This window comes from Erythrolamprus reginae, chromosome 3, assembly GCF_031021105.1.
Source record: "Erythrolamprus reginae isolate rEryReg1 chromosome 3, rEryReg1.hap1, whole genome shotgun sequence".
NCBI classification, from domain to species: Eukaryota; Metazoa; Chordata; class Lepidosauria; order Squamata; family Dipsadidae; genus Erythrolamprus; species Erythrolamprus reginae.
In genome coordinates this window covers 206,469,322-206,495,219 of record NC_091952.1, presented here as the reverse complement: position 1 = coordinate 206,495,219, position 25,898 = coordinate 206,469,322, and the positions used below count along the sequence as shown (strand labels likewise).

At 36.9% G+C, this 25,898-nt stretch overlaps 1 protein-coding gene across 2 annotated transcripts in view; it reads left to right on the top strand.

Moving 5' to 3' along the window:
* Nucleotides 1-25,898, top strand: part of TRAPPC8 (trafficking protein particle complex subunit 8) — a 91,560-nt gene that overhangs the window by 53,074 nt on the left and 12,588 nt on the right. For both annotated transcript variants that reach the window (XM_070747694.1, XM_070747693.1), the window contains 11 exons: nt 5-135; nt 792-866; nt 4,533-4,659; nt 5,474-5,631; nt 6,001-6,440; nt 6,952-7,099; nt 9,335-9,431; nt 15,169-15,237; nt 15,332-15,372; nt 16,033-16,200; nt 20,881-20,982. In XM_070747694.1, coding sequence (XP_070603795.1) covers nt 5-135; nt 792-866; nt 4,533-4,659; nt 5,474-5,631; nt 6,001-6,440; nt 6,952-7,099; nt 9,335-9,431; nt 15,169-15,237; nt 15,332-15,372; nt 16,033-16,200; nt 20,881-20,982 — 1,556 coding nt within the window. The remainder of the gene's footprint in view (nt 1-4; nt 136-791; nt 867-4,532; nt 4,660-5,473; nt 5,632-6,000; nt 6,441-6,951; nt 7,100-9,334; nt 9,432-15,168; nt 15,238-15,331; nt 15,373-16,032; nt 16,201-20,880; nt 20,983-25,898) is intronic.

Below are 25,898 nucleotides of genomic sequence, written 5' to 3'. Positions count from 1 at the left end.
ATAGAACCAATAACAGTAGAAGTAGCTTTTAGAAATCCACTGAAAGTTCCACTTTTATTAAGCGATCTATCATTACTTTGGAAATTCCAACCAAAGGATTTCAATTCAAAGAATAATGGAGAAACAAAGGAATTTGTAAGTAATTAGAAATTGTCTATAGCAAGGATTTTTAATATACTAGAAATTACAATTAATTAGAATTACGATTCCATATTTTATTAGGTTGATTTTCTTTTAATTTTTAGATAATGATGGCATTAAATTGTGATATTAAAGTAGAGTTTAACATTTCAATCATAGTTTTTCTCGGTGCTCAAACATTTCGTTTCCTCCTTTGCATAGCAACAAGATGATTCAGAGCTTCCGTGTAAAGTAACAAAAATGAAACATTTCACACTGACCCTAAACTAGTGTTAGTCCATGGGCACTTGTTTAGAAAAACATTTTTATGGTTGTTTGTTTGGGTTTCTGTTCTCACCTGTTATAAAAAAATAATGTTGAAAACTAGGAATAATGCAAAACAAAGCACATTATCATATTTCGCTCTTAGGAAATGAAAACAATCAAAACTGTATCCGAGAGATTAGAGTGCATGTCAGGGGCCAATTCACCGGTTTGTAATCTTGCGGTATTAAACTGGGGTCTCGTGTTCATATGATTGTATATCTAGAACATTTAGGAGTATGTTTCTTTCATCAAAAAATGTTGACCATGAAAACAAATGCAGTGTTTTTGAAAAGTATTATTGGCAAAAAATCATTGTGAGAAATAAGTACCTCTTTTTTTTCTAGGAAACATGTGGAAAAGACATGATTGGGGCTGAAGTGATATCAGAATTTTTGATTAATAGTGAAGAAACTAAAATGGTAGGTAGGTTTGTTTCACATCTTTTTAAAAAATAGTAATCTAAGGATGGTTGCTCACAAAAGGATCTGGGGATTACATGTGCATTAATAAATCAAATAATTATACATTTTATGTATTCAGTTTACAGTACACTGCATGGCCACCCATGTTAAAAATATGACTTTGTAGCTGAAAGGAAATAATAATGAGATTAAAACATCATAACTAAGCAGTAAATAACAAATAAAGTATACAAAATAAAAGAAAACAGCACGATCAACATAACTATAATATCTCTGGGACCTCCTTCTGCCGCATGAATCTCAGCGACCAGTTAGGTCCCACAGAGTTGGCCTTCTCCGGGTCCCGTCGACTAAACAATGTCGGCTGGCGGGACCCAGGGGAAGAACCTTCTCTGTGGCAGCCCCGACCCTTTGGAACCAGGTCTCCTCGGAGATTAGGATTGCCCCCACCCTCCTTGCCTTTCGTAAACTTCTTAAAACCCACCTCTGCCGTCAGGCATGGGGAAATTGAGACATCTCCCCTGGCCTATATGTTTTATGCATGGTATGTTTGTGTGTATGTTTTATTTTTAAATAAGGGTTTTTCGTTTTTTAATTATTAGATTTGTTACTGTATGTTGTTTTATTGTTGCTGTGCGCCGCCCCGAGTCTACGGAGAGGGGCGGCATATAAATCTAATTAATAATAATAATAATAATAATAATAATAATAATAATAATAACAACAACAACAACAACAACAACAACAACAACCATAATATGGCCTAAACCACATCATGATCCCCAGGCTTTAAAAAATCTTATGAAAAGCCAATAGAATTGAGGTAAGGTTAATTTCTGTGGTAATGCTGTTCTGCCATGACAGAAAAAAATGTTCTCTTGGGATTTACCAGGGACCTTGAGCATGCTTATCTGTCCTGTCCCAGTTTAGGCACACATAGCACGGGCAAAGTTAAGTATGCTTATTTCACACCACCAATCTCAGTCACCAGTCCCAAGTCCCAACTGCATGTGTAGTCCTTAGAACCAGTTTCAAACAGCCTTTCAAGAAAATGCCAACTGGGCATGATGAAAACAATGGGAGCAAGAAAAAACACAGTCTGTTTCTGACTCAGCAAGATGAACTAAGAACTCCAGGCAGGATAACAGCAAGGGGAGTCAAGGGATTTTGGTTAGGACAACAGCAAGGGGAATTAATGAACTTTGAGCAGGATGACAACAATGGCTGATTGCAAGGCACAGCAAAAGCAACCACAACTCGCACAGGTTCAAGGCACACTGAAGGCAACTTGCCTTCAATAGGTGCTGTTGTGAGCGCTCCTTGTCCACCTCTAATAATATCAGATTCTGAGGAGGATGAGTTAGGCCCCTCTGGATACCCTGGGCCAGTGTGGTTGCCAGCTGATGCAGAGAATGAGAGTGAGGGAGAAAGTGACCTGGATGAACCTGAGGGATCACCAGAGTGGGCTGATATACCAAAGGGGGAGTGGTCCCAGTCAGAGTATGAAGAAGACAGAGTGGATGACCCACTCTTAGATGCTAGATACAGGAGAAGACAACAGAAATTGTATGGTAAAAGGAAATAGTTTGCAGCTTTTCCTTTTGGGGGTTTGATGCCACTCCCAGAAAATATAAAATCAAAGGATTTGGGGAAATTCGGGGTGGGGTTTCAACGTTGTTTCATGAACGTTATGTTAGAGTTGGGGTGCTTGACAATGCCCCCGAAAACCTGATTTCTGTCTTGCTAAAAACTCTTTGCCAGACACTGCATGACTGTTAGAAAACTTTTCTATCCTGCATTCCCTTTCTTATCTCGCTGGAATGCCATTAGGCCAAAGTTGGCGCCTTTCCTGGAACCTAATCTGATCATTTTGCAGCAGAGAAAAAATACTCCCCGAACAATTTAACAAACTGCTTTCTGCTTAATGCTGTGTTTCCCAAAAAAGAGTGTGATTTAAATCTGAAAATAGTGCATTTTAGATGGAGGTTTCATTCCAAAAGCCTGGAAACAGAACAGGTGCTAGGCACAATAACAGCAACACAGCCTCAATGAATTCAAGGCAACGGGTCACAAGCATTTACGGATGGACAGATTACAAGTGATTGTCAACTAACAGATGCTGAGTTAAATAGGTGCTGACCAATGCACCTCTGTACGAAGGGCAAGGATGTCTCCTTGTGAGTAGCCTCACTGACCTCTATTCACTTGACTTTGCATGACCTGGGATCATGTGGGAGCAGCAGTTTCTCTTCTGTGATGTATGTTGCAGCTAAGTCTCTTCTCCAGCCTTGACTGGAGGCTCATCACCTTTGCAGACCAGCTGAAGCTGTCTCTTCTCCAGCCTGCATATCCGGCTTTTTATCTGGCTGCTCTCTCTTAGATTCTCTCAACATTCCCAGCATGGTATCACTTTGACCATCCAATTCTGACACAGAATCTCCCATGTCTCCCATGTGCTTCCCATCATCCCTCTCAGACTCAGAGCTAGCTATTCTTCGTGATCTGAGCTGGCACTCAAGGGAGCCATCATAATCTCTCTCCAGATCTCACAAAACATGGAGATTCAACCAGGTAGATATTGTTTGATAATCAAACATGAGTCATATTTCATGAAAGGCTTTATAAGTCATTACCAGCACCTTGACTTGAAACCAGAAGCATGTTAGCAACCAGTGTGGCTTGCAGAGCACAGATATGACATACTGCATGAAAAGTCTGTACCAGTACATTTTACTCTGGATGGAGCTTCCAGATGTTCTTCAAGGACAGCCCTGTGTACAGCATTTTGCAATAGTTCAATTAGGAAATAACTGGGGCAGAAATGACTGGAAGCAGGGCCTCCTAGTACAGAAATTTACACATGTAAAAACCATCCTAACCATGTGGCAAGCCCAAGAGAACTTCCATTCTATTTGAGGTAGTGTCCAGAATAAGTGATAGAAAATCTATAGACCCGGAGGTTTTAAAAGCCAAAACCATTCAGACTTGCTCTGAACGGGCAGCAACCCACTATTTCCTATCCAGATCCAGACATCTCCAGATATCAAGATAGGACCTCCATGATATTATTTAGGCAGCTTGGGATGGAGACATAAAACTGATGATACTTCATCCCAAAATGTTGAAGGACTTTGCTATGCAGATTCATCTACAAGTTAAAACAGGAGAGGGAAGTGTACTGAGCCCTGTGGTACCCCATATAAAACAGGGTGTGAGCTGAACCTCTCTTCCACACAACATGGACTGGAACTGACCCTGGAGAAAGGAGAAAAGTACAGCACTACCTGGGAGCAGGCCCTGTAAGCCACTGAGAAATCAAGAAGAGCATGGACAGATGCACCATTCTAATTCCACTCCTACCACAAATCATCTAAAAGTGCTATCAGTGCCATTTCAATGCCCCCAGTTAATCTGTTCTCTGGAGCTTCTATATAAGCTTTCCCAAAAAGGGGGAAGGATAGAAAATGGCCCAAAGAGTTTCAGGATTGTTGGATTCAAGAAACATATAGAAAATGTGTTAAATTTATATAGCTTCTTAGAAGGAATAATGTAGATTCAATGTGTTAAAATGTGTGACATAGGTAGTTGCTTTTATATAGTAAGTGGTTTATAAATGTAAAATAACTACAGTAGCAACAACAAAAATTTAACATATCTCCACAGGCAAGACTAAAGCTCTTTCCCCATCAAACAGGGGAGCTACACATTCTGGGAGTCGCTTACAATCTTGGCACTATGCAGGGTACTACGGTGCTAGATGGATTAGATTCTTCTGTTGGATTACTGAGAGGTAAGCCTGTGTGGCATTTTCCTTTCACTGAAGTTTCATGTAAGTTTCCTATCATATTGTTAGATTGTTATATAAATTCAGTGTGTTATAGTTGAAATAATTGCTATCCCCAATAAGAAAGAAAAGCTCATGGCTCCCAGAAATAGGAGCAATTCATTTAATACAAAGACCTGATTTCTGCAGTTCAGGATTTTTCCCAATGATTATACATTGCCATATTTCAATACATCGTATACTGGAAGGGTTACTTTATATTTGCACCAACTTGAATTTAACCAAATACAAGGATAATATTTCAAAAAGTTGATATTTTGATTAATTAGCAGTCCGCTAAATGAATAGTGAAATTTCATACTGTAAAATCTTGGATTATATTAGTTTATTCATTTGAACAAGGTAACCTGTTCTTGAGCCATCAAAACTCATTAAAGGCCCTTCAAAAACAACAATATTCTTAAATGCTTAACCATTTCTTTAAAAACTTTTTATGACAGGTAGTTGCAATAGAAGAGGCACATAGGCATTGCTTATGTGTAACGCCTATTTGAATATTACCTATCTTCTTAGCTGCTGTAGCCTCATGCAAAGTATTGGATGGTAATTGCTGGAGAAGAAAGAATGACACTAGTTTTTCAATAGAGTTGATTTTTCCTTCTGATCCTTTTCTGCAACCTTAATTTTTTTCCAGTATCTGAGATATGCTGTAACAGTTTTTATACTTGCTTTAACTATTATATTAAAATTGCCATTGAAATTGTGGCTAAAGCTATATCAAAGTTTGGATTACCGACTCATTTGATACCTTTTGTTTTAGAGAAATATAATTCTGCTGAAATGTCTGTGCGAGGGCGGCAAGATTTGGAAATCCAGGGCCCTCGGTTAAACAGCACCAAAGTAGAGAAAACATCTATTAAGTATGGGCCAGATCGACGTTTAGATCCCATTATTACAGAAGAGATGCCTTTGCTTGAGGTACAGTTCAACAGTTGGCAACATCTAAGTTATTATTAGATATTTTAACAGTTTTCTGGTTACGTGAACCATCTTCTCACTTTTGATTTTTGTTTTCCAGTCTACTTCAATTTTACATTTTTATATTAGTATACTTAAAATCAGGGAAATTCTGAAACCTGTTATAATAAAATAAAATGTAAGCACTGTACAAAATAACAGGTTTGAATGACGTCAACCCTTTTTAAAACGAAGAGAAATGTACTGTGCTTTCCCCCTTCCTTTTTCTCATTTTATAATGCTGTTAAAATTAAAGCAGTCAGAGCTAGCATTTAACATTTTAAAACTTTATCAAAACATATTGATTTCTTTTTTTTTTTTTAAATGCAGGTATTTTTTATAAATTTCCCGACACTGCTGCTTTGTGGAGAAATACGAAAGACGTATGTAGAATTCATGAATGTAAGCAAGTGTCCTCTAACTGGAGTGAAAGTGGTCTCTAAACAGCCTGAGTTCTTTACCTTTGGTAGTAAAGATGCTGTTTTATCTCCACTAAGCCCAACAGCATCTGAACATTGCAGTGCTTATAAGACTGTTGTTACACATTCTACCTCAGTATGTTCACTGATATCCTCAGCTGTTGCTTCAGAATTTGGAGTTGGAACAGGAAGTCAACCTGAAATAATTGATGTCCCACTTCCCGACTCAGTTCTCCTCCCTGGAGTATCAGTACAGCTACCCATGTGGCTTCGTGGGCCAGATGAAGAAGGAGTTCATGAAATAAATTTCTTGTTTTACTATGAAAGTATTAGAAAGCACTCAAAAATGTGGTAAGTCTTTTAAAACTATATTGTTCTATCTAAGAACTAAAATTTTCCAAAAAGATAATTAAACAAAAGAAAATGATGTTTAATAAGATCATATTAACCTCTGGCTGAACATTTTTCCACAAATAAATGCTATATGGAAAACTGTTGTAATGAAGAACATTGTCAGTACTTCTTGATAAATGTTAAATAACTTAAGTCTTCACAAATGTATTCCTCAAATTCTGAGTGTACCAGCTTGTAAATATATGGGACACAATTTGTTTTAAGAGTACACAGTATTGTGTCTCTGGAGATTCTCAGTCATCCAGATAATGGTCGTCCCAAAGAAGCTTTTTTCAAGAGGGAATTGGACTTTCTGGTTTTTCTTTGAAGACATTTCACTTCTCATCCAAGAAGCTTCTGCAGCTCTGACTAGATGGTGGGGGAATGGATCATTAATTCATATAATAGCCGCTGAATTATATTTGAAGAAAATTTGACACATGGCCTGTAAGATATTTCCTTTTTCCAGTCACAGAGTATTGAGACACACTGCAGTTATTTGCACCAGCCGATCTTTGACTGTGCGATCTACTGTGTATCGGAGCAATGCTCTTGAGGATGAAAAAGGTGAAGATGACAATATGCTAGTGTTTGTGGATGTGGAAAATATCAATTCTGTAAGTCTTCTTGGAACTGGTGAACAACATTGATTGCATTTAAAACAACCTTTCTGTTCTCTTATGAAATATTTGTTTAATTTTTTAAAGTAGATAGAAAAGGTCAATACTTTTAAATCATTTTCCTTCTTCAGGACTTCATAGAAATTTGGCAATAGAAATCTGCTATGTAGACAAATCCAGAATGTTTTTTCCAATGTACTTTCCCAACCTTTCCATATAGGAATAGCTGCTCATGTTGCTGTTATGTTTTTTTGTTTTTAATTGCTTAGTGTGTGCATTGGAATTCAGACAATTAACTTATTATTTATTTATTGGATTTATATACTGCCTCTCTCCTCTTGTCCTCTACGAGGACTCAGGGAAGCTTACAACATATAAAAGAAAACAACAAAATACAATGGCTAAATCCAATTAATGTTAATTAGATAAACTAATCTAAAATCCCCAATTTTATTAAAAATCAATCGTACCCATTCAGACATCGACCATGTAACATTTGTCGGCTAGGGGGCCAAGATCTAATTGCCCCAAGCCTGATGACATAAATGAGTCTTAAGACTCTTGCAGAAGACGAGGAGGGTGGGTGAAGTGCGAATCTATGTGGGCAGCTGATTCCAGAGGGTCGGGGCCCTCTCAGAGAAGGCTCTTCCCCAAGGCCCCGCCAAGCGACATTGTCTGTTTGACAGGACTTGGGGAAGGCCAACTCTGTGGGACCTAACCGGTCGATGGGACTCATATGGCAGAAGGTGGTCCTGTAAGTAATCTGGCCCGATGCCATGTAGGGCTTTATAGGTCATTACTAACACTTTGAACTGTGTCCGGAAATCAATCAGTAACCAATGCAGTCCGCAGAGTGTTGGAGAAATGGCATGTCTAGGAAGGCCCATGACCACTTGCGCTGTTGCATTTTGCACTTCTTCAAACGTAGCCCCATGTAGAGAGCATTGCAGTAGTTGAATCTTGAGGTGATAAGAACCTGAGTGATTGTGTGTAGAGACTCCAAACAGGGCCACAACTGGTGCACCAGGCGAACCTGGCCAAATGCCCCCCTTTTGAAAGATATCTAGAGTAAATATAGTTTTAATGTGTTTCTGCAGTAGTCAGCTTTTTATTCATATGGAAATCCTTATTTAACAACTTTTAAACTTCTTTTTTTCCCTCTGGGATGAAGTCTAGCTAATTTTTAGACATTTGCTATTTTTTATCTCTATCTACCTAAAGATTATGTGTCTTTGATTCTGTAAGAATAAAATTTCTATAAAACGAGTATATTCCTGCAGTGCAAAAATTAAATGTTCGATATTCTGGTCCAGATCTCTTTTTTTCATTACCCTGAGAACTGAGGAAAAGAGTGAATAAGATCGATGCCTATTTCTAATCTTCCCACAGAGATAATTCTGATTAAAATACATTGAGCTAGATAGATATAAACCATATTGGAAAAGGGGCTAGCACAAGGGCATCACAGGATTGTGCTGATGTGGAGGGCATATGAATATGAAGTGCAAGAGGCCCATTCCAAGAAGCTAATCTGGATAAACATCTTAGACTCCTTTCTAATTCACACAAATATGAAGTAAGAGACGGGAGGAGCACATTCAGACTTGCAAGATTCTGTTACTATAGTTGTTCTAATAAAATTGGCTTATATGGTATTGGTTTCTTAGGACTGATGTCTGTTTTTGACAAAAAATTATGAAAACAGTATTGATTGCAAAGTCCATCCCTTTTGTATGTGCATATGGTATCACAATAACAATACAAATACTTTTGACTTGTATCACAATGGTATCACACCAGTTTTATCATTCTGATCATCTTAGGTTTTATAATTCTGACCCTCTTGTGCTCCCAACAGATATTAGCAGCAAGTGATTTTTCTATTTCTTATTTCTCTTGTTTACATTTCAAAACCCAAGTGAATTATCAATTTAAGATTTCAACAAAAAGATTCAACTCCTCCCTTTTTTTCATGAACTCCTCCCTTTTTTCAGCCATAGCTCCTGTGCAAGTACAACGTTCATTGAATGAGGAACATTGGCTATATAAATTATTGTATATGGAGGATTTGTAAATTGTGCTGCTGTAATCTTCCCCCACCCCATCCAAAAGGGTTATGCATAAAAAACAACAATAGAATAGTTCTTTATTTATAATTTTTAGTTTTGAGATAATTTATCTTTGAGACAGACAAATGATTTGCAAATGTTATTTTGATATCTCTCTTTTTAGAGTGAAGCTGGTATAAAAGAATTTCATATAGTCCAAGTGTCTAGTAACAGCAAAAACTGGAAGTTACAAAAATCCATAAATTTCTCTGAAGATAAAGGTTTGTTAAATTTATAATATAATAAAATTTCAAATTCTCTTTAATGGCCATGGGATCAGGGATGGTACAAATCCAGGCAAGACACACTGAATAAGGAAGTAATTTATTACAAAAGTGATTCATACAAAAATAAACCTATTACTTGCCAGTGGTGGTGGGATTTTTATTTTTATTTTAGATTTTCTGTTTCTATACTAACATTTTTATGGTTTTGTTTTTATCTAGAACAGTGGTTCTCAACCTTTCTAAACACCTGATTGGTTGTTCCAAGGCTCCAGAATAGAAGCTTTAATTCCTAACACCATGGGAAATTTGTCTTTTCCCATGATTTTAGGCGATCACTGTGAAACAGTCATTTGACCCCCAAAGGGATCCTGACCCCCAGTTTGAGAACCACTGATATACAAGATCTTCCCAGTGCTGTTTCTATGTTTTATTTTTCTTATCCTTATCAATTCATCTTTTTGTATTCACATGCTGACCTATGATTATTCTAATCTGTCTTCATCTTTCTAAAGCAGACCTGGGCAAGGGGCGGCCCACCCACTGTCTGTGACCGGCCCGCCCGCTATCTGTGACTGGTCCGCGGGGGTCGGGGTCCGCTCCAGTGCGAGGATGAAAGAGCTCACCACGTCTGCCAGGACTCCTCTGGTTCCTGCTTTCCTGATGAATCATGAGGAAAGCAGGAACCGGAGGAGTCCCGGCAGATGCAGTGAGCTCTTTCATCCTCGCACTGGAGTGGACCCGGACCTCCTACCAAGAGCGGCCGAGCACGAAAACCATGCAAACACACCAGCGCAGTGACTGTGGTGCACCATGTTGCCGTAAAACAAACAATTAAGGGTCTATAGAGTGGGTCTGGGTGTTTAGGTCAGGCCAGGGTCTGGGCCTTTGCAGTATTGGGTAGAACTGAGTGAATTATATTAGCCAGCCCTTTAAAACCATCCCAATTTCTCATGCAGCCCCATGGCAAAATTAATTGCCCACCCTGTTCTAAAGTCTCATTCCTTAATTTGTTTCTCTTAGCCTGTAGGTTTATACTTTGTTTTACTTTTTATTTGAATATGATGCCATGTTCTAGCATTTAGTCATTTCTGTGTTTTTACTTAATAATACTGCCTTCTATTTTCTTGTAACCATATCTATCTCAAATCCTGTTCTAAAAGTACTCTATTTTACACTGATGCCTAACAGTCAATGTCCCTTGTTGGTTGCTGATCTTCAGTATGTTCTGTTATCCTAATCTACTAGTGTGGGTTTACCTGAGAAATGGGTATACAGTCTGGGGACTCAGAAATCTCTTTTGTTAATCTTTATTTTATTTATTAAATTTATATGATGCCCATCTCACTGTCAAGCAACTCTGGGTGGCTTTTTTAATGACTATGGACTGCTCATGTTTTCTCCATGGCTGGTTATTGTACTAAAGGCCATGTTTTTCTTTCTTCTTATTTTGTCCTCTGTTTGGTAGCATGCCACAGCTAACAAATCCTCACTGCCATATTTTTTCCCTTTTCCCTTCTGATTCAGCAGTTATCTCCCTTTGGAAGAATAGTCATCCAGAGAGATTTACATACATAGAATTGTATAGTGTATCTTAGTAAAAAGAATAAACTTAATTCACTGATAGTTTAATTACATGGATGGAAGGAGTTAAGACAACAAATAAATTTTAAATATTTATTATCTCATAAAACAGCACAGTGATGAACTAGTTCTTATCATCGCTATTAAAAATTTAAATATGCCATACATTAAAATCTTTAATCATCAAGGCAAAAATCCAAGGAGAATTCCTTTCTGTAATAATGAAAACAATGGTTATTGAAAACACATCAGGTTTGCAAAAATGTAAAATGTATTTTTGAATTTGGACTACTGTACAGATAATCCTCAAATTATAATTGCACAAGAATCCGGAATTATACTTGTAAATCATTGTAGTCATAAGTCAAGGTCTCACATGACCAGACTTGATTTTTCTAAACCAATTTTTTATCAGTCGTTAAGCAAATACCATGGTAGTTAAGCCTTTTCCTACAGTGGCTGCTTTTTTTCTTCTTTTCTGAAAACTAGAAATAAATACTGGAAATAGTCAAAAAAGTTGCATATTTTGATCAAATGATCATTGGATCTGCCATTAAGGTGAGCTGTTTGCCAAACACCTGAAATTCTATGAAGTGACTGCAGTTCACTTTGAAAACAGGTCCAAACAGCTTTTGGGAGATCCGTCATAAGTTGAAACAGTTGTAAGCAACCAGTCATAAATTAGGAACCACCTATACCAGTGATGGCAAAAAGAATTTGGTTCGCATGCCAAAAGAGTGTACTGTATGTGCATGTGCTAGCACATGTGCATGTGCCCATACCCATTCACTCTCCCCCACTCGTGTGCATCCTCTGTGCAGCCTCTGTGCATGCGCACAACTCCCCCCCCCGTCCCCACGCATGCACACAGGCCTCACTGAAGCCTGAGAGGGTAAGAAAATGGGCAAACTTGAAATTCGAAAAAATAGATTTCCGTTTTGCTCATTACGCTGCTTTTTGTACTCTAGAGGCCTCAGGGAAGCTTCCTGAAGCAGTGGAGTGCGAAAAACAGCCCAACAGGCAAACTGGAAGTTTGTTTTTCAAACTACCTTTTTGCTCGTTGGGTTGTTTTTCACACTCTGAGGCTTCCAGAAGCTTCCCTAAAGCTTCCGGACTGCAAAAAAGAGCACAACTGGCAAACCGGAAGTCCTTTTTTCTGGAACTTTCAGTTTGCCCAAAGGCGAGGTTTTTTTGCACTCCAGAGCTTCAGGAGGGCAATACGGCCTTTCTCAAGGCTGAAAATTAGCTGGTTAGCACGTACATGCGCTCTGGAGTTGACATAGAAAATGCCTCATATGCCCACCGATATGGCTCCATGTGCCATAGGTTCGTCATCACGGACCTATAGTCTTCTTGTGGTATTTTTAACTTTGGTTTATCTGGTAACTTTGCATGAAACTATAGTATAATGGTAGTCCTGTGTTTCTTAGTAGAAGTATGGCCCACTGAAAATAGCATTGACTATTTTTTAAATAGATGTATGTAAAATGTCAATTTAAGGAGATTGCTCTGCTGGATCTGTTACTGATGAAACCTGCGTATGATATGCAAGTATATTGATTTTGTTGCAAAGCTCCTTTTTTGTCATTTGACAGAGTAGCAAAATCTGTTACATGGAACAAATTGATACAGCTACAACATTGCAGTCATAATCCAAAAATCAAATAGGTCTGTTTGTTTGTTTGTTTGTTTGTTTATTTATTTATTTATTTATTTATTTATTTATTTATTCATTCATTCATTCATTCATTCAATTTTTATGCCGGCCTTCTTCTTAGACTTAGGGCGGCTTACAACATGTTAGCAATAGCACTTTTTTAACAGAGCCAGCATATTGCCCCCACAATCCGGGTCATTTGACCCACCTCGGAAGGATGGAAGGCTGAGTCAACCTTGAGCCGGCGGTGAGATTTGAACCGCTGACCTGCAGATCTACAATCAGCTTCAGTGGCCTGCAGTAGTGAACTCTACCCACTGCACCACCCCGGCTCTCTGTTTGTTTGGAGACCATAATATTTAAAAATAACCACTGAATTTTTGCTAATATACTATATATATTAATATGTATAGTAATTAGTATAGTATATAGGCCATGGGAGCTGTGAGTTCCTCCACCTTTTACTGGATCCATGCCCTTTCTGGCTGGTTTTGGGCAGCCGGTAGATGACAGGTAGCTGGATCCAGGCATTGATTAATGCTTCCTTGAATGATGAGTCCTTTCCATAGCTGCTGGAGGAAGCGGTTGTGCGACCCCTCCTCAAGAAACCATCCCTAGATCCAGCTGAATGGAAGAACTTTAGGCCAGTCTCCAACCTGCTTTTTTGGGCAAGGTTGTTGGGAAGATGGTGGCACTCCAGCTCTTGGCGGTCCTTGGAGGAAGCCGATTATCTATACCCTTTTCAGTCTGGTTTCAGGACCGGTCACAGCACAGAAACAGCTTTCGACATGCTGATGGATGATCTCTGGCGGGCCTGGGATAGGGGTCTATCCTGGTATTTCTCGACCTCTCAGCAGCTTTTGATAACATTGACCATGGTATCCTTCTTTGTTGGCAGGAGGGGCTGGGAGGCACCGTTTTATGATTGTTCTTCACCTACTTCTCCGGTTATTCGCATTTGGTGTTATGGGGGGCAGAGATCCATCCCTTGGCCCCTACTTTGTGAGGTGCCACAGGGATCGGTTCTCTCCCGCCCACTATTTAACATTTATCATCCGACGGCATGGGATGAGGTATCATCAGTACACTGATGATACCCAGTTGTACATCTCCACCCCATGCCTATTCAGTAAAATGGTGGATGTGATGTGCCGGTGCCTGGAAGCTGTAAGGGTCTGGATGGGAGCCAACAGGCTCAAGCTCAACCCAGACAAGACTGAGTGGTCTGAGCATTCCTTACGAAGGACTGCTCCATCTGTCCGTCCATTGTTCTGGGGAGGGGGTGGATCCACAGTGGAACCTTGAACATCATCTCTCAGCTGTGGCCAGAGGGACTTTTGCCCAGGTTTTCCTGGTATACAAGGAGGCCTTGCGCAAAGTCACTCTGGCCCTCATCACCTTCTGTCTTGATTATTGCAATGCACTCTACATGGGGCTACCCTTGAAGAGTTTTTGGAGTGCAGATAGTCCAGAATGCAATCGCGTGAGCTGTTATGGGTGTACCTCGGTACGCCAGTATAACACCAAAACTTTGCGTGCTGCACTGGTACCAATTAGTCTCCAGTCACTATTCAAGATATGGGTTATTACCTATAAAGCCCTACATGGCTTAGGGCCTGACTATTTACGGGACCATCTCCTCCCACATACCTCCCAGAGACCTATAAGATCGCGCAGAATTGGCTTTCTCCGGGTTCCATCGACTAAGCAATGTAGGTTGGCAGGACTGCAGGGGAGGGCCTTTTCTGTAGCTGCCTCAGAATTGGAACCACCTCCCCTCCCCCAGTGTCCGTACTACTCCCACTCTACTGTCCTTCCGAAAAGCCGTCAAAACCTGGCTTTGCTGACAGGCCTGGGTGCCATGAATTTTAACATTTAACATGGCCGAGTCATGATTGGTATGTATCTTGTTGATAGATTAAAAATAGGGATTTATTAGGGGGGTTATAGTTTTAGCATATGGGTTTATAATGGGGTTTTTATTGTTGTTATTTATATTTGACTTCTTTTTATTACTGTATTGTATTGTTGTAAGCTGCCCTAGTCCTATGGGATTGGGTGGCATAGCAGCTGAATAAATTAAATTAAAGTTAATCCAATTGTGTTCGTAGTTATGATCACAAAAACACATATAATGCATTTTTTCTTCCAACTACAGTACTTTTTTTCATATCTAGATGAACAATATCCTGAAAAATTCACTTTTATTAAGTTGTATGTACGCTATATTTTCTGGTACTGTACTGTACTTATATTTATGTCATAACTTATACGTTACTTTATATACATGATACAAAGTGTGCATCTATAGCATTTATGAAATGTAATTTCTATGTACAACATTTTGGTGAATATTTGAATTTGGCTTTCAAATAAATGCAGGAATGTATTTTCTTAATTTTCTTTGAAACCTGTGTTTTGGGGAAACGGATGGTTCACATTAAATTATTTTGGCATGCTAAGCAATTCATATTTTATCATTCTTTTTACCAGATATTAAACTAGCTAACAGAGAAAAGGGAAAATTATGTTTAAAAGCAGTCAAATGCAAACAATCAGCAGGTAAATAATCAAATTTTATTTTTCATTATTTCATTTCATTTAATTGTTTTCTCATTTGGGAGACTGACTTTTTCCTTCCTCCTTTATTCCATAGAAAATTATATTTTTGCAGATGTTGTTTTTGGAAATGAACAGGTATGCTTATCTTATTTTGTTTTAAAAGTATTGTTTCATTTCATAAAGAGTGACTTAACATGACAGAAATATCCTTATGAAATACATCTAGGAGAAAAATACAGCAATGCCAAATTGCTAGCATCTATGCAATGTATAAAGTAAAAGCACAAAAATAAAACAACAAATAGATCTATCAAATGTAGCAATAGAAAACTTGATGAGTCTGCACTTTTTTTTTAAAAAAATGAAGTAATATTTTCTTTTCTAGCCATACAAAATATAAAAAAACATATACACAGATGTGTATGTATATGTGTTTAGAACACACACACACTCTATATACATACTCTGTTGTTTATTTTATATAAATGTAATCAAAGATAATGTATATTTTATTTTTTTCTTAAAAATAGTTTCCTGCTTTCTCTGAGAATAACTGCTTTTTATATTTAAAACAGAAACATGAAATAGCCTAAAATTGGCTATGTGGGTTGCAGACAAATAAGTTTAGAAGAGAGGAGTTAATTTTGCACTAATGTTCAAATTATACTTTTTTAAGTTGATGAAAATTTTTGAGGTAGTGATGAATCAGCTTATAAATGCATATCACAATATATATTTAGAATTACAGTTTTGTGAAAGTTTTCAAAATAAAATCATGTTATTCTTTTTTAATAGATAATCAGTTCAACCAGTCCATCTGCTGATTTCTTTTTTCGAAGTTTATATTCCAACTTAAAAAAAATACAGACCCAACACAGCAATTTGCAAAGCTCGTGTGACAATGCTGCCAGACAGATACAGAAGTGTAGTGAAGTGGATATGAATATTATTGTACTTTGGAGGGTATGTATAACAAAACTAAAAAACAGGCAACTAATCTATTACAACGTTAAAAAACGACCACTTAATAGTGCAATAGTAATCGGTTGTTCGGCATTGTTATCATAGATCAGAGAGAATGGAAAAGTTCTAATTGATTCATTTGGAAAGTACCTAGTGATGCCTAAAGATTTTTTGCATCCTAAATATCATTACAAGAAGGCTATGTTTTTGTATCCTCTGTATTTTTGAAGTAAAAGGATCTGTCTTAGATCATATCTGAGCAGCTGGTCCACCCTTAGAGAGAAAACAATACCCTGTCTTCTTGATTTAGTCCCAGATAATTTTATTTTTTTTCCACATTTTAAAATTTTTTCTCACCAATGTAAAGTACCAACAACATCAAATTGTTTAAATACATCAATAATTCAATTTTAAAAATTATGGTATACAAATCCAATGCTACCTCCTTTACTTTTGACATCTGGATAATAAATAGATGCTCAGATTTCTTATATTGTATTAATATGATATTTGCTAAAACATATTTTAAGCTGATCCAAATTTTAAATGCCTCAAGTTAATTAGGCCTCAAGTTAATTAGGTAGTAGTTCAAATTTCTCCACATCTCTTCCATTTCAATTTTCATATATATTTATTAACCTTTTTTATTAGTAAATGCCCATTAAAAAGGAATTTTAAAAAATAAAGTTAATAAACACCAATATACAAATCAAGGTGGAAAAGACCAATTAAAATCTCAATAATTCTCCAAATTAGCCATATTGTAAAATCTAATTAGTCATAATTCCTTTATAGAAATCATAAAAAATGCGTAAAAATAAAAAAATAGAATTTAAAAAGTAAAGAGGAAAGACAAATAAGTTAAAATAAAGAGGAAAATATATGTAAAAAGAAAAAAAGAGAATGAGAAAAGTACTACTAAAAAAATAGAAAAAAGAAAGAGATAAATTAAACCAAAAAGAGAAGAAGAGGGAAGAGGGAGAAAAAGAATCTTTTCTTTTCCTCTCATCAACTTCCCAAAATTCCTCAGTATAACAAAATTACCAAACCTTAAAGTTCATCTATAAACCACTAAACTCCTCCATCCCAATCTAAATCATGAAACAATAATTCTAATTAAGAAAGAAAAGAAAAACCATTGATTCAAACCTTCCTATTGTCCATATCCTGTGAAATAATCATGTTCCTATCCTGAGAACCTCCTGCCCTATTCCTTAACAAACAAACAAACAAACAAACAAACAAACAAACAAATAAATAAAAAGGAGGGAAGAAAAGAAATAACTGATGACCCATTGGAATCAATCTAAGTATATCGCTGCATTCCCAGCGGAATCTTCATGCCCTACTCTAATTTTATTGCTGCAAATCCAGCGGAATCATCATGCCCTAATGTAAAAGTATTGATCCCAATAGATAAAATAAGTTCCCCTACCTTAGTCTAATTTAAAATTAAAACACCTTTCAAAATTTATGATCTGTATTTTCTATAATTCCATAAATTCTATTTTTAGTATTTACTGCTAAAATAATTTCTCTTTCTTTATATATAAACAAAAAATAAAAGAGGAGAAGAGAAGAAAAAAAACCCTCCAATAACCCACTGGAATCAATTTCTCAATATAACGCTGCATACCCAGCTGAATCTTCATGCCCTACCCTAATTTTGTCGCTGCTTACCCAGCGTAATCCTCGTGCTCTACTCTAATTGTATTGATGCAAATAGATTAAAAGAAAGTTCCGCTTCCTCAATTCAACTTTCTTTCTAAATTGTGATCTGTAAAAATCTATCATTCTGTAAGTTCTAAATTCAATGATTACCCCTGGCAAGATCTCTTTTCCTTTAAAAAGAAAAAGAAATCAAGCATGATCTTCTGTTTCCAGGTTTCTTATAGTTTAAATCAGTAAATTAAATATCTTAATTCAAATTCAATATCCCAATATTACCAACATAATCTTCTATTTCCAAATTTCTTAAATATAAATGAGTAAACTAAATACCGTATATACTCGAGTATAAGCCGAGTTTTTTAGCCCCAAAAATGGGCTGAAAAACACAGCCTCGGCTTATATTCGGGTCATTGACAAAGTCACCACACGAGGGCGCCATTGCTTGAGCCAGAGCGAGGAGGCACCAGCTTTTGTCCCCTCTGGCACGCTGTAGTTCCTCTCCCTAACTCAAGCAAAGAAGGCAGCCATTTGCAATGGTGAGTCGGATTAAAAAGGCCCCCTGCTATCAGATTCTCCTCCCCCTCCTTTGAAAGGATTTAAACTGTTTAAAAAATGGTATTTTGTGGTAGTTGCTGTCCTTGCTTGGATAGGATCTAATAATGTGTTATGAGGCAGAGCTAGACAGGAATTCTTTTTCTATCTGTCTATCTTTCTATCTATCTATTTTTCTATCTATCTATTTTTCTATCTATCTATCTATCTATCTGTATCTATTTCTTTCTATCTATCTATCTATCTATCTATCTATCTATCTATTTTTCTATCTGTCTGTCTATCTTTATATCTATCTGTCTATCTATCTATCTATCTATCTATCTATCTATCTATCTATCTATCATCTATCTATCTATCTATCTGTATCTATTTCTATCTATCTTTTTTTCTATCTAACTATTTTTCTTTCTATCTATCTATCTATCTATCTATCTATCTATCTATCTATCTATCTATCTATCTATCTGTATCTATTTCTATCTATCTATCTATCTATCTATCTATCTATCTATCTATCTATCTATCTATCTATCTATCTATCTATCTATCTATTTTTCTATCTGTCTGTCTGTCTGTCTATCTATCTTTATCTATATCTATCTATCTATTTTTCTATCTGTCTGTCTGTCTATCTATCTTTCTATCTATATCTATCTATCTATCTATCTATCTATCTATCTATTTCTATCTATCTATCTATCTATTTTTCTGTCTGTCTGTCTATCTATCTTTCTGTCTATATCTATCTATCTATCTATTTCTATCTATCTATCTATCTATCTATCTATCTATCTATCTATCTATCTATCTATCTATCTATTTGGTTTTCTATGCTGATAACCTCACAGCAGCTGATGCTGAAGCTCTTCTTTGGATACACTTATTTGTTTGTTTGTTTGTTTGTTTATTTATTTATTTAATTGGATTTGTATGCAATCCCTCTCCAAGGACTCAGGGTGGCTCACAGCATATATAAAAACAGAACAATAATGTAAATCCAATTAATGATGAGAAGGAATCCAGTTTTGAAGGATTTTAACTCTTAGGTTTTAGCTTTGTTCCTGATCGAGCTACTTTTTTTACTTTTTAATTTATTGTTAATATTGTTAATTTGTTTACCCTCTTTTAAATTTACAGAGCTAGTTTACTGGTTTTCTTTAAAATAAATATTCTAAAACATGTCTCAATTAATGTAATTTTATTGTTTTCCATTTTTATAAGTTACCAGTAGCCACTGCATTTTCTAACCTCGGCTTATACTCGGGTCAATACGTTTTCCCAGTTTTTGTGGCAAAAATTGGTGCCTCGGCTTATACTCGGGTCGGCTTATACTCGAGTATATACGGTATCTTAATTCAATCTCCAAATATTATCTATAATAATTCAGTTCATTACTAAGTCACCTCAATTAATTCCATTATTAAATCCATTATCAAGTCAAATTTCAAAGATTTATGTTTTAAGTTTTACCCAAAATATAGTTTTATAGATTCAAGCAAAAATATCTTAATTATATATTATTCACAACAGAATTATCTTTGTTCCCGTTAGTAAATTTCCTCTCCATCAAGCCCTTCTATCTCCCAATCAAAATACAATCCTTCTAACCTTAAAATTTCCTTAAAATCTAATTTTTGTTAAGGTAGTTGCCATCTTTGCATTATTTAAAAATTCAAACATTAAAATTCAAACATATCCACGGTCTGAAAAGTTGATGTAAACATGAAAAACACTACTAACAATGATTAATAATGAAAAACCTTGTGAAAGACATGCATCTTTACAGATTTTCTAAATGATAAGAAAATGGTGACTTAAACTCAAATTCCAATGGACTGCATTTCATTACCTGAGAACAGGACTGCAGGAAGCCTTCTCCAATGTGATAGATATGTCAGTAGAACTATTTTTAGAAATGCCTCCTATTCCTCCTGTCTGGAACTGAATATCCAGGTCGGAGTCATAAAAGGGAATGGCAGATTCTTGAATAATCAGGTCCTAAATTATTTACGACTTTAAAGCTATTTTAATAATAGAATTATAGAAAGCTAATCTGTGTAGACACAACGTCTTGGGAATTTTGTTTACTATTAATAATTATATCTGTTTTGATCTGAAGATTTTTTAAAAATAGCATTGAAAACATTTTACAAACACTTGTCACTGTTTATATACATTTATAAGAGGCTTCCAGAAGCAGATTTTCTTAATTTGAATAAAGGTAAGGTAATATAATAGTGAAAATAATAGCAAAACTCTAATTAATTAATTGGATTTATATGCCGCCCCTCTCCAATGACTGAACCAAATAGCATGTTTTGCAATTGGATTTTATTTGTCTATTATTTTTGTAAATACTTATTGTACGTAATATATGTGGAAATAACACATTTATACCCAAAGTATTGCAGAATCGAATATATTACAATTTATTTTAACTTTATCCTCCAACAGGCATATGTTGTAGAAGATAACAAACAACTCATTTTGGAAGGCCAGCATCATGTCTGTCTTAATGCAGTTGGAAAAGATGCGTTTTCTTTACCTCAAAAACAGGTATGGAAAATTTCACTTCTGATTTTTTTCTAAACCAATTCATTAAATTAAGTAAAATATTTCAAGTATTTATTCTGACCTAAGCTTCCTTAGAAAGCATGAATCAGAATCTTAGTCCCGGCAAGTCCCTTTTATTTACACAACTGTGAATTCCTTTCATTCACAGTCTACAAGGCTTGGCAAACAGTCTTTCATAGGCATATTTATCAACACATACCTTATCTCACTTGGAATGCTACCAGAGAACTAGTTTCCAGAGGCAGGGCAAGGCAAAACTTGGCACAGAGTCTATTAGAGTCACAAACAGACATTTTCACTCTTGAAAAGACTGGAGGAATTAATAGTTTCCTGCAAAAGCTGACACCACTTTTGCTCCTCTTTTGTTTCCTGTGGGAGGGGGCCAATCATCTCCAAGGGTTTACTCCCAAGTCGACCCTGCTTTCATAGTTGTTCTTGTCTTCTGGCAGCTCAGCTTGTGCACACTGGGAACAAGCTCCAGCTGTTCCTCTGCCTCACTGCTATCTACCTCTCTCCCTGCCTCCGAGGCATAGCCCTCGTCCGAACTTTCCCCAGCCCCCAGGACTGACCCATATTCCTCCCCAATCTCCTCACTGTCCGACTCTGCTGTCAGCTCCACTATTAGCAGGCCAAAACAATATTCTAAAACAAAACCCGAGTGTAAAGGGTGGGAAAGAGTTCAAAATAATTATTATTCTATTATTTTGGTTTTGCTAAAATCAGAGATTATTTCTCAGGTACTATACATTGTATGATTTCAGACTATATTAAGGATTACAAAAATAATGTTTTAAAACTTAATGCAAAATTAAAAATGGTCAAAATATCCCTAACAAGACCACTGTGGAACAGGCATGAATAAAAATTGAAGCATTGCATGGAATTTAACCTCTGAGAAAAATCAGCTTGTTATATAGAACAGCTTTTCCAGGACACTATCTCCTTATGTGTTGGAAATGTAACCTCCAGAATTCTTGACTTTTTAGTCTCAATACCTTCAGGAGAGGTCTGCAGGTCTAGCATTTACATCAAATGACAAAAGCATTTTCATACCCTTGTGATGCTAGCTTTTCCTTGTAACCTATTGGGTCAAGTTTTCAAAGATATTTCCTTACCAGATACCTCAGTGCCTTCAGTGCTGACTAAACTTCTAATGTGTTGTTTTCACTGAAAAAGTTGGGATATATTCAGAAATGTATCTTCCTTGAAAATAGTCCATATTGAACATTGGGGGGGGGGGGGCAAGGGAAAGGGAGGGTTTTGCCTTCTCTTTCTACTCAAGATCCCCATGCACAATTGGTGGGCCACTGTGTGACACAGAATGCTGGACTCGATGGGCTTTGGCCTGATTCAGCATGGCTGTTCTTATGTTCTTAACACCATTTTAGGAAACTTATATAACATTTTGAATTATGTCATAAACTGACCTTCCCAACATGGCCGACTTCCTGACTGCCCCTGTGGCTGTTCCCCACTCTTTTTGCAATGACCTTTCCAGCATGGCAAATTTTCTATCTGTCCTCTGCAACTATTTCCCACTTTCCTTTGTAGAATGTCAATTTTATGTCTCAGGTGATTCAAGGTAAGGCAGGCCTCTAGTGAAAATGTTATTTCTCTCAACAAATGTTCCAGCAAACGGCCCCCCAATGACCAGTAAGGCTTCATCCCCACACGACCCTTAAGGCAACCCACCTCAGACCACCAAACAACAGTCCTTATAATGCAAATAAAGCCCACAAAATAGGAGCATACTCACAGGGCAAGATTCAGTGTTCCAAATCCAGCCCACAAGGCAGAGTCCAGGCACAAGACAATGGCAATCTTTAGGACAAAGAAAAAGTCCAAGGCAAGAAGCAATCCCAAAGGCAAAGTGAAGCAAAAGCCAAAAGTAGTCCGTAAGAGAATGGGATGGATTCAAGGCAAAAGGCAAAGAGCTATCTTCCAAATGAGGCAAGGCAAAAAGCAACAGGCATGAGTCAAAGCTGAGGGAATGTAAGCCAAAGCAAATAATTGTTCCTGGGAAAGTCAAACTCCCCACATCTTATTTTTAATTACTTCTCTTTTCAAGTGTTCCCAAATAGCCTTGTAGCCCTTCTCTGGGTTTCCCTATGCTCCACATTCCTTGTCCTTGCATCAAGCTTGTCAGCAACCAATTCTCCCCTTTGTCTATGCAGGTAGGCAGTTCTCCGTCTGGTCAGCTATATCCCCCCAATGCCTGAGAGACATAGGACAGCATCTTCCCCAGCCCCTGGTCTCTTGAAACATGCCAAGGGAGATGTGCCATCCCTGTCAGGTGGTCATGGTTCCACAATCCTTCTCCTCCAAACCAGGCCGCAATGGGGCCAAAATAGTCAAGTACCAAACAAATGATTTGTACTAGGGCAACATTTTCCCATCAAAATGTGTTTACCAAATTCGATAAGTTTTGAAGCAGTGGAAAACCCAAGTAACATTGCATGGCTTTACATAATAAAACTGATAAGAACTTTCTCAGGCAACTTTGCGAAATTATGCCTAGGTTACTAACTTACAGTGAGTGTATTTATATAAACATTAAATAGAAGAGAGGCTTCTTATAATTATCTGTACTGAATAGTCATAGATGATTATTTAAATTTCTTGCAGGGATTTTTGGTTAGTTCTGATACTGTTTACAGAAGTTATATAGAGTCACATATAGATATGTTTATCTGTTTGTTTGTTTGTTTGTTTGTTTGTTTGTTTGTTTGTTTGAATTGACATGGCCGTTCATCTCAATATCATGTCCCTAGGAAGCTAATAATAATTTAAAATGACAGTATTGTAACAAAATCCACTATCACAATAAATACAAATTGGCAACTAAGGGTAGAAAAAAAGCCACCATAACAATCAGCACAATCATGCCACAGCTTTGTCCTATGCCCCAAAACCGAGCCATATGAAAGAACCAAGTCTTCAAGATTATGAAAGGCTGACAAGCTTGGATTGATTGATTTGAAAAGTGTATGTTTATATTTTAAAATATATTGGAATTAAAATAAGATAAATAGAATCAGGCATAAATTTTATCACTATCCAGCTGACCTAAATCACTTCAATTCATCTACAAGAGCCGTGCTCTGTCCAGCTGATCTAAGAATTATTAATTCAGATAATGTTGCATCAAGTTTACTTATGACAGCCATTAAATTGATATCTCTATAATTGGACTTTGAATTTTGTTCCTCTTTTTGGAAAAGAGGCTGACTGGAAGTCCTAATCTTTATGCTATTTGATCTTTTATGAGTAAAGAGGGTTGCAGGTATAGCGGCCAATTGTTGTGAATTTATTTCAACCATTCTGGAGGAGCACACAACAAAGAAATATGCTTAGAAAATGTCGAGGCTTAATTATCTCTTTAGTTTGGAAAGCCATATACAGTGATACCTTGTCTTACAAACTTAATTGGTTCCGGGACAAGGATATACCAGGATATACACTGTATAGGAAGGATAGAATAGAGAGAAGGGGAGGTGGAGTAGCCATTTATATTAAAGAAAGTCTAAAAACAACACTAATTCAAAATACGTGTCAAGATCTAGAGACTCTCTGGATTTGCATGCAAAATAAAGAAGGTTCTGTCATTAGAATTGGGGTGATCTATAGGCCTCCAGGGCAATCCGAGGAATATGACAACAAGATGGTGGATGAAATTACCCAAATGGCAGTAAAGGGAGATATTGTGGTTATGGGTGATTTCAACATGCCTGATGTTGACTGGAATATCCCCAGTGCCCTTACATGCAAAAGTAAGAATATAGTAGAGGCCTTTACAGGAGCAGCTCTGGCACAGCTGGTTAAGACACCAACTAGAGGGGAGAATATTCTAGATTTAGTTTTTACGAATGGGAATTGGGTTTCAGATGTCAAGGTGGGAGAAAATTTAGGTTGCAGTGACCATCTATGTTTGTGGTTTGATGTAAAAACTCATTGTGAGCAATCCTATAATGCAACCAAAGTATTGGATTTCAGAAAAACAAATTTTAATGCAATGGGAGAATATTTAGATAATGAATTAAAGGGGAGGGATAAAATGGCAGGAGCGAGCATCCAGTGGACTGTATTAAAAAAGGCCATCTTAAAAGCCACTGGACTGTATGTAAGACAAATAACTAAAGGTAAAAGGAAGAAGAAACCGCTATGGTTTAGCAATGATGTAAGGGCTATAGTCAATGAAAAAAAGGCTGCCTATAGGAGGTATAAAGAGTCTGGAAGTATAGCTGATAGGGAGGTATATAAAATGAGACAGAAGGAGGCGAAACAGATAATATATGCTGCTAAAGCCTCAAAAGAGGAAGAAATTGCCAAATCTGTAAAGAAGGGGGATAAAACCTTCTTCAGATATATTAATGATAAGAAGAAGAAAAACTGCGGCATCACGAAGCTTAGTACCAGGAATAATACATGCATTAATGGGAATAAGGAGATCGCTGACCATTTCAATAGCTACTTCTGTTCAGTTTTCTCAAAAGACACCTTACAAAATAATACTATAGAGGGATATAGCATTGCTTCCAGCTGTACGGATTCAGCTCCAGTGATCTTAGAAACCGATGTCTTAGAAGAACTTGAACGATTAAAGATAAATAAGGCAATGGGTCCAGATGGCATCCACCCCAGAGTTCTTAAAGAACTCAGATCTGTCATTGCTACCCCCCTGACTGATTTGTTTAACCAATCCTTGTTAACAGGAGAAGTTCCTGAGGATTGGAGAATGGCCAGTGTTGTGCCTATTCACAAGAAGGGCAGTAGAGAAGAAGCTGGTAACTACAGGCCAGTTAGCTTGACATCAGTTGTAGTTAAAATGATGGAGACTCTACTCAAAAAGAGGATAAATCAGCACCTAAAAAACAATAACTTATTAGACCCAAATCAGC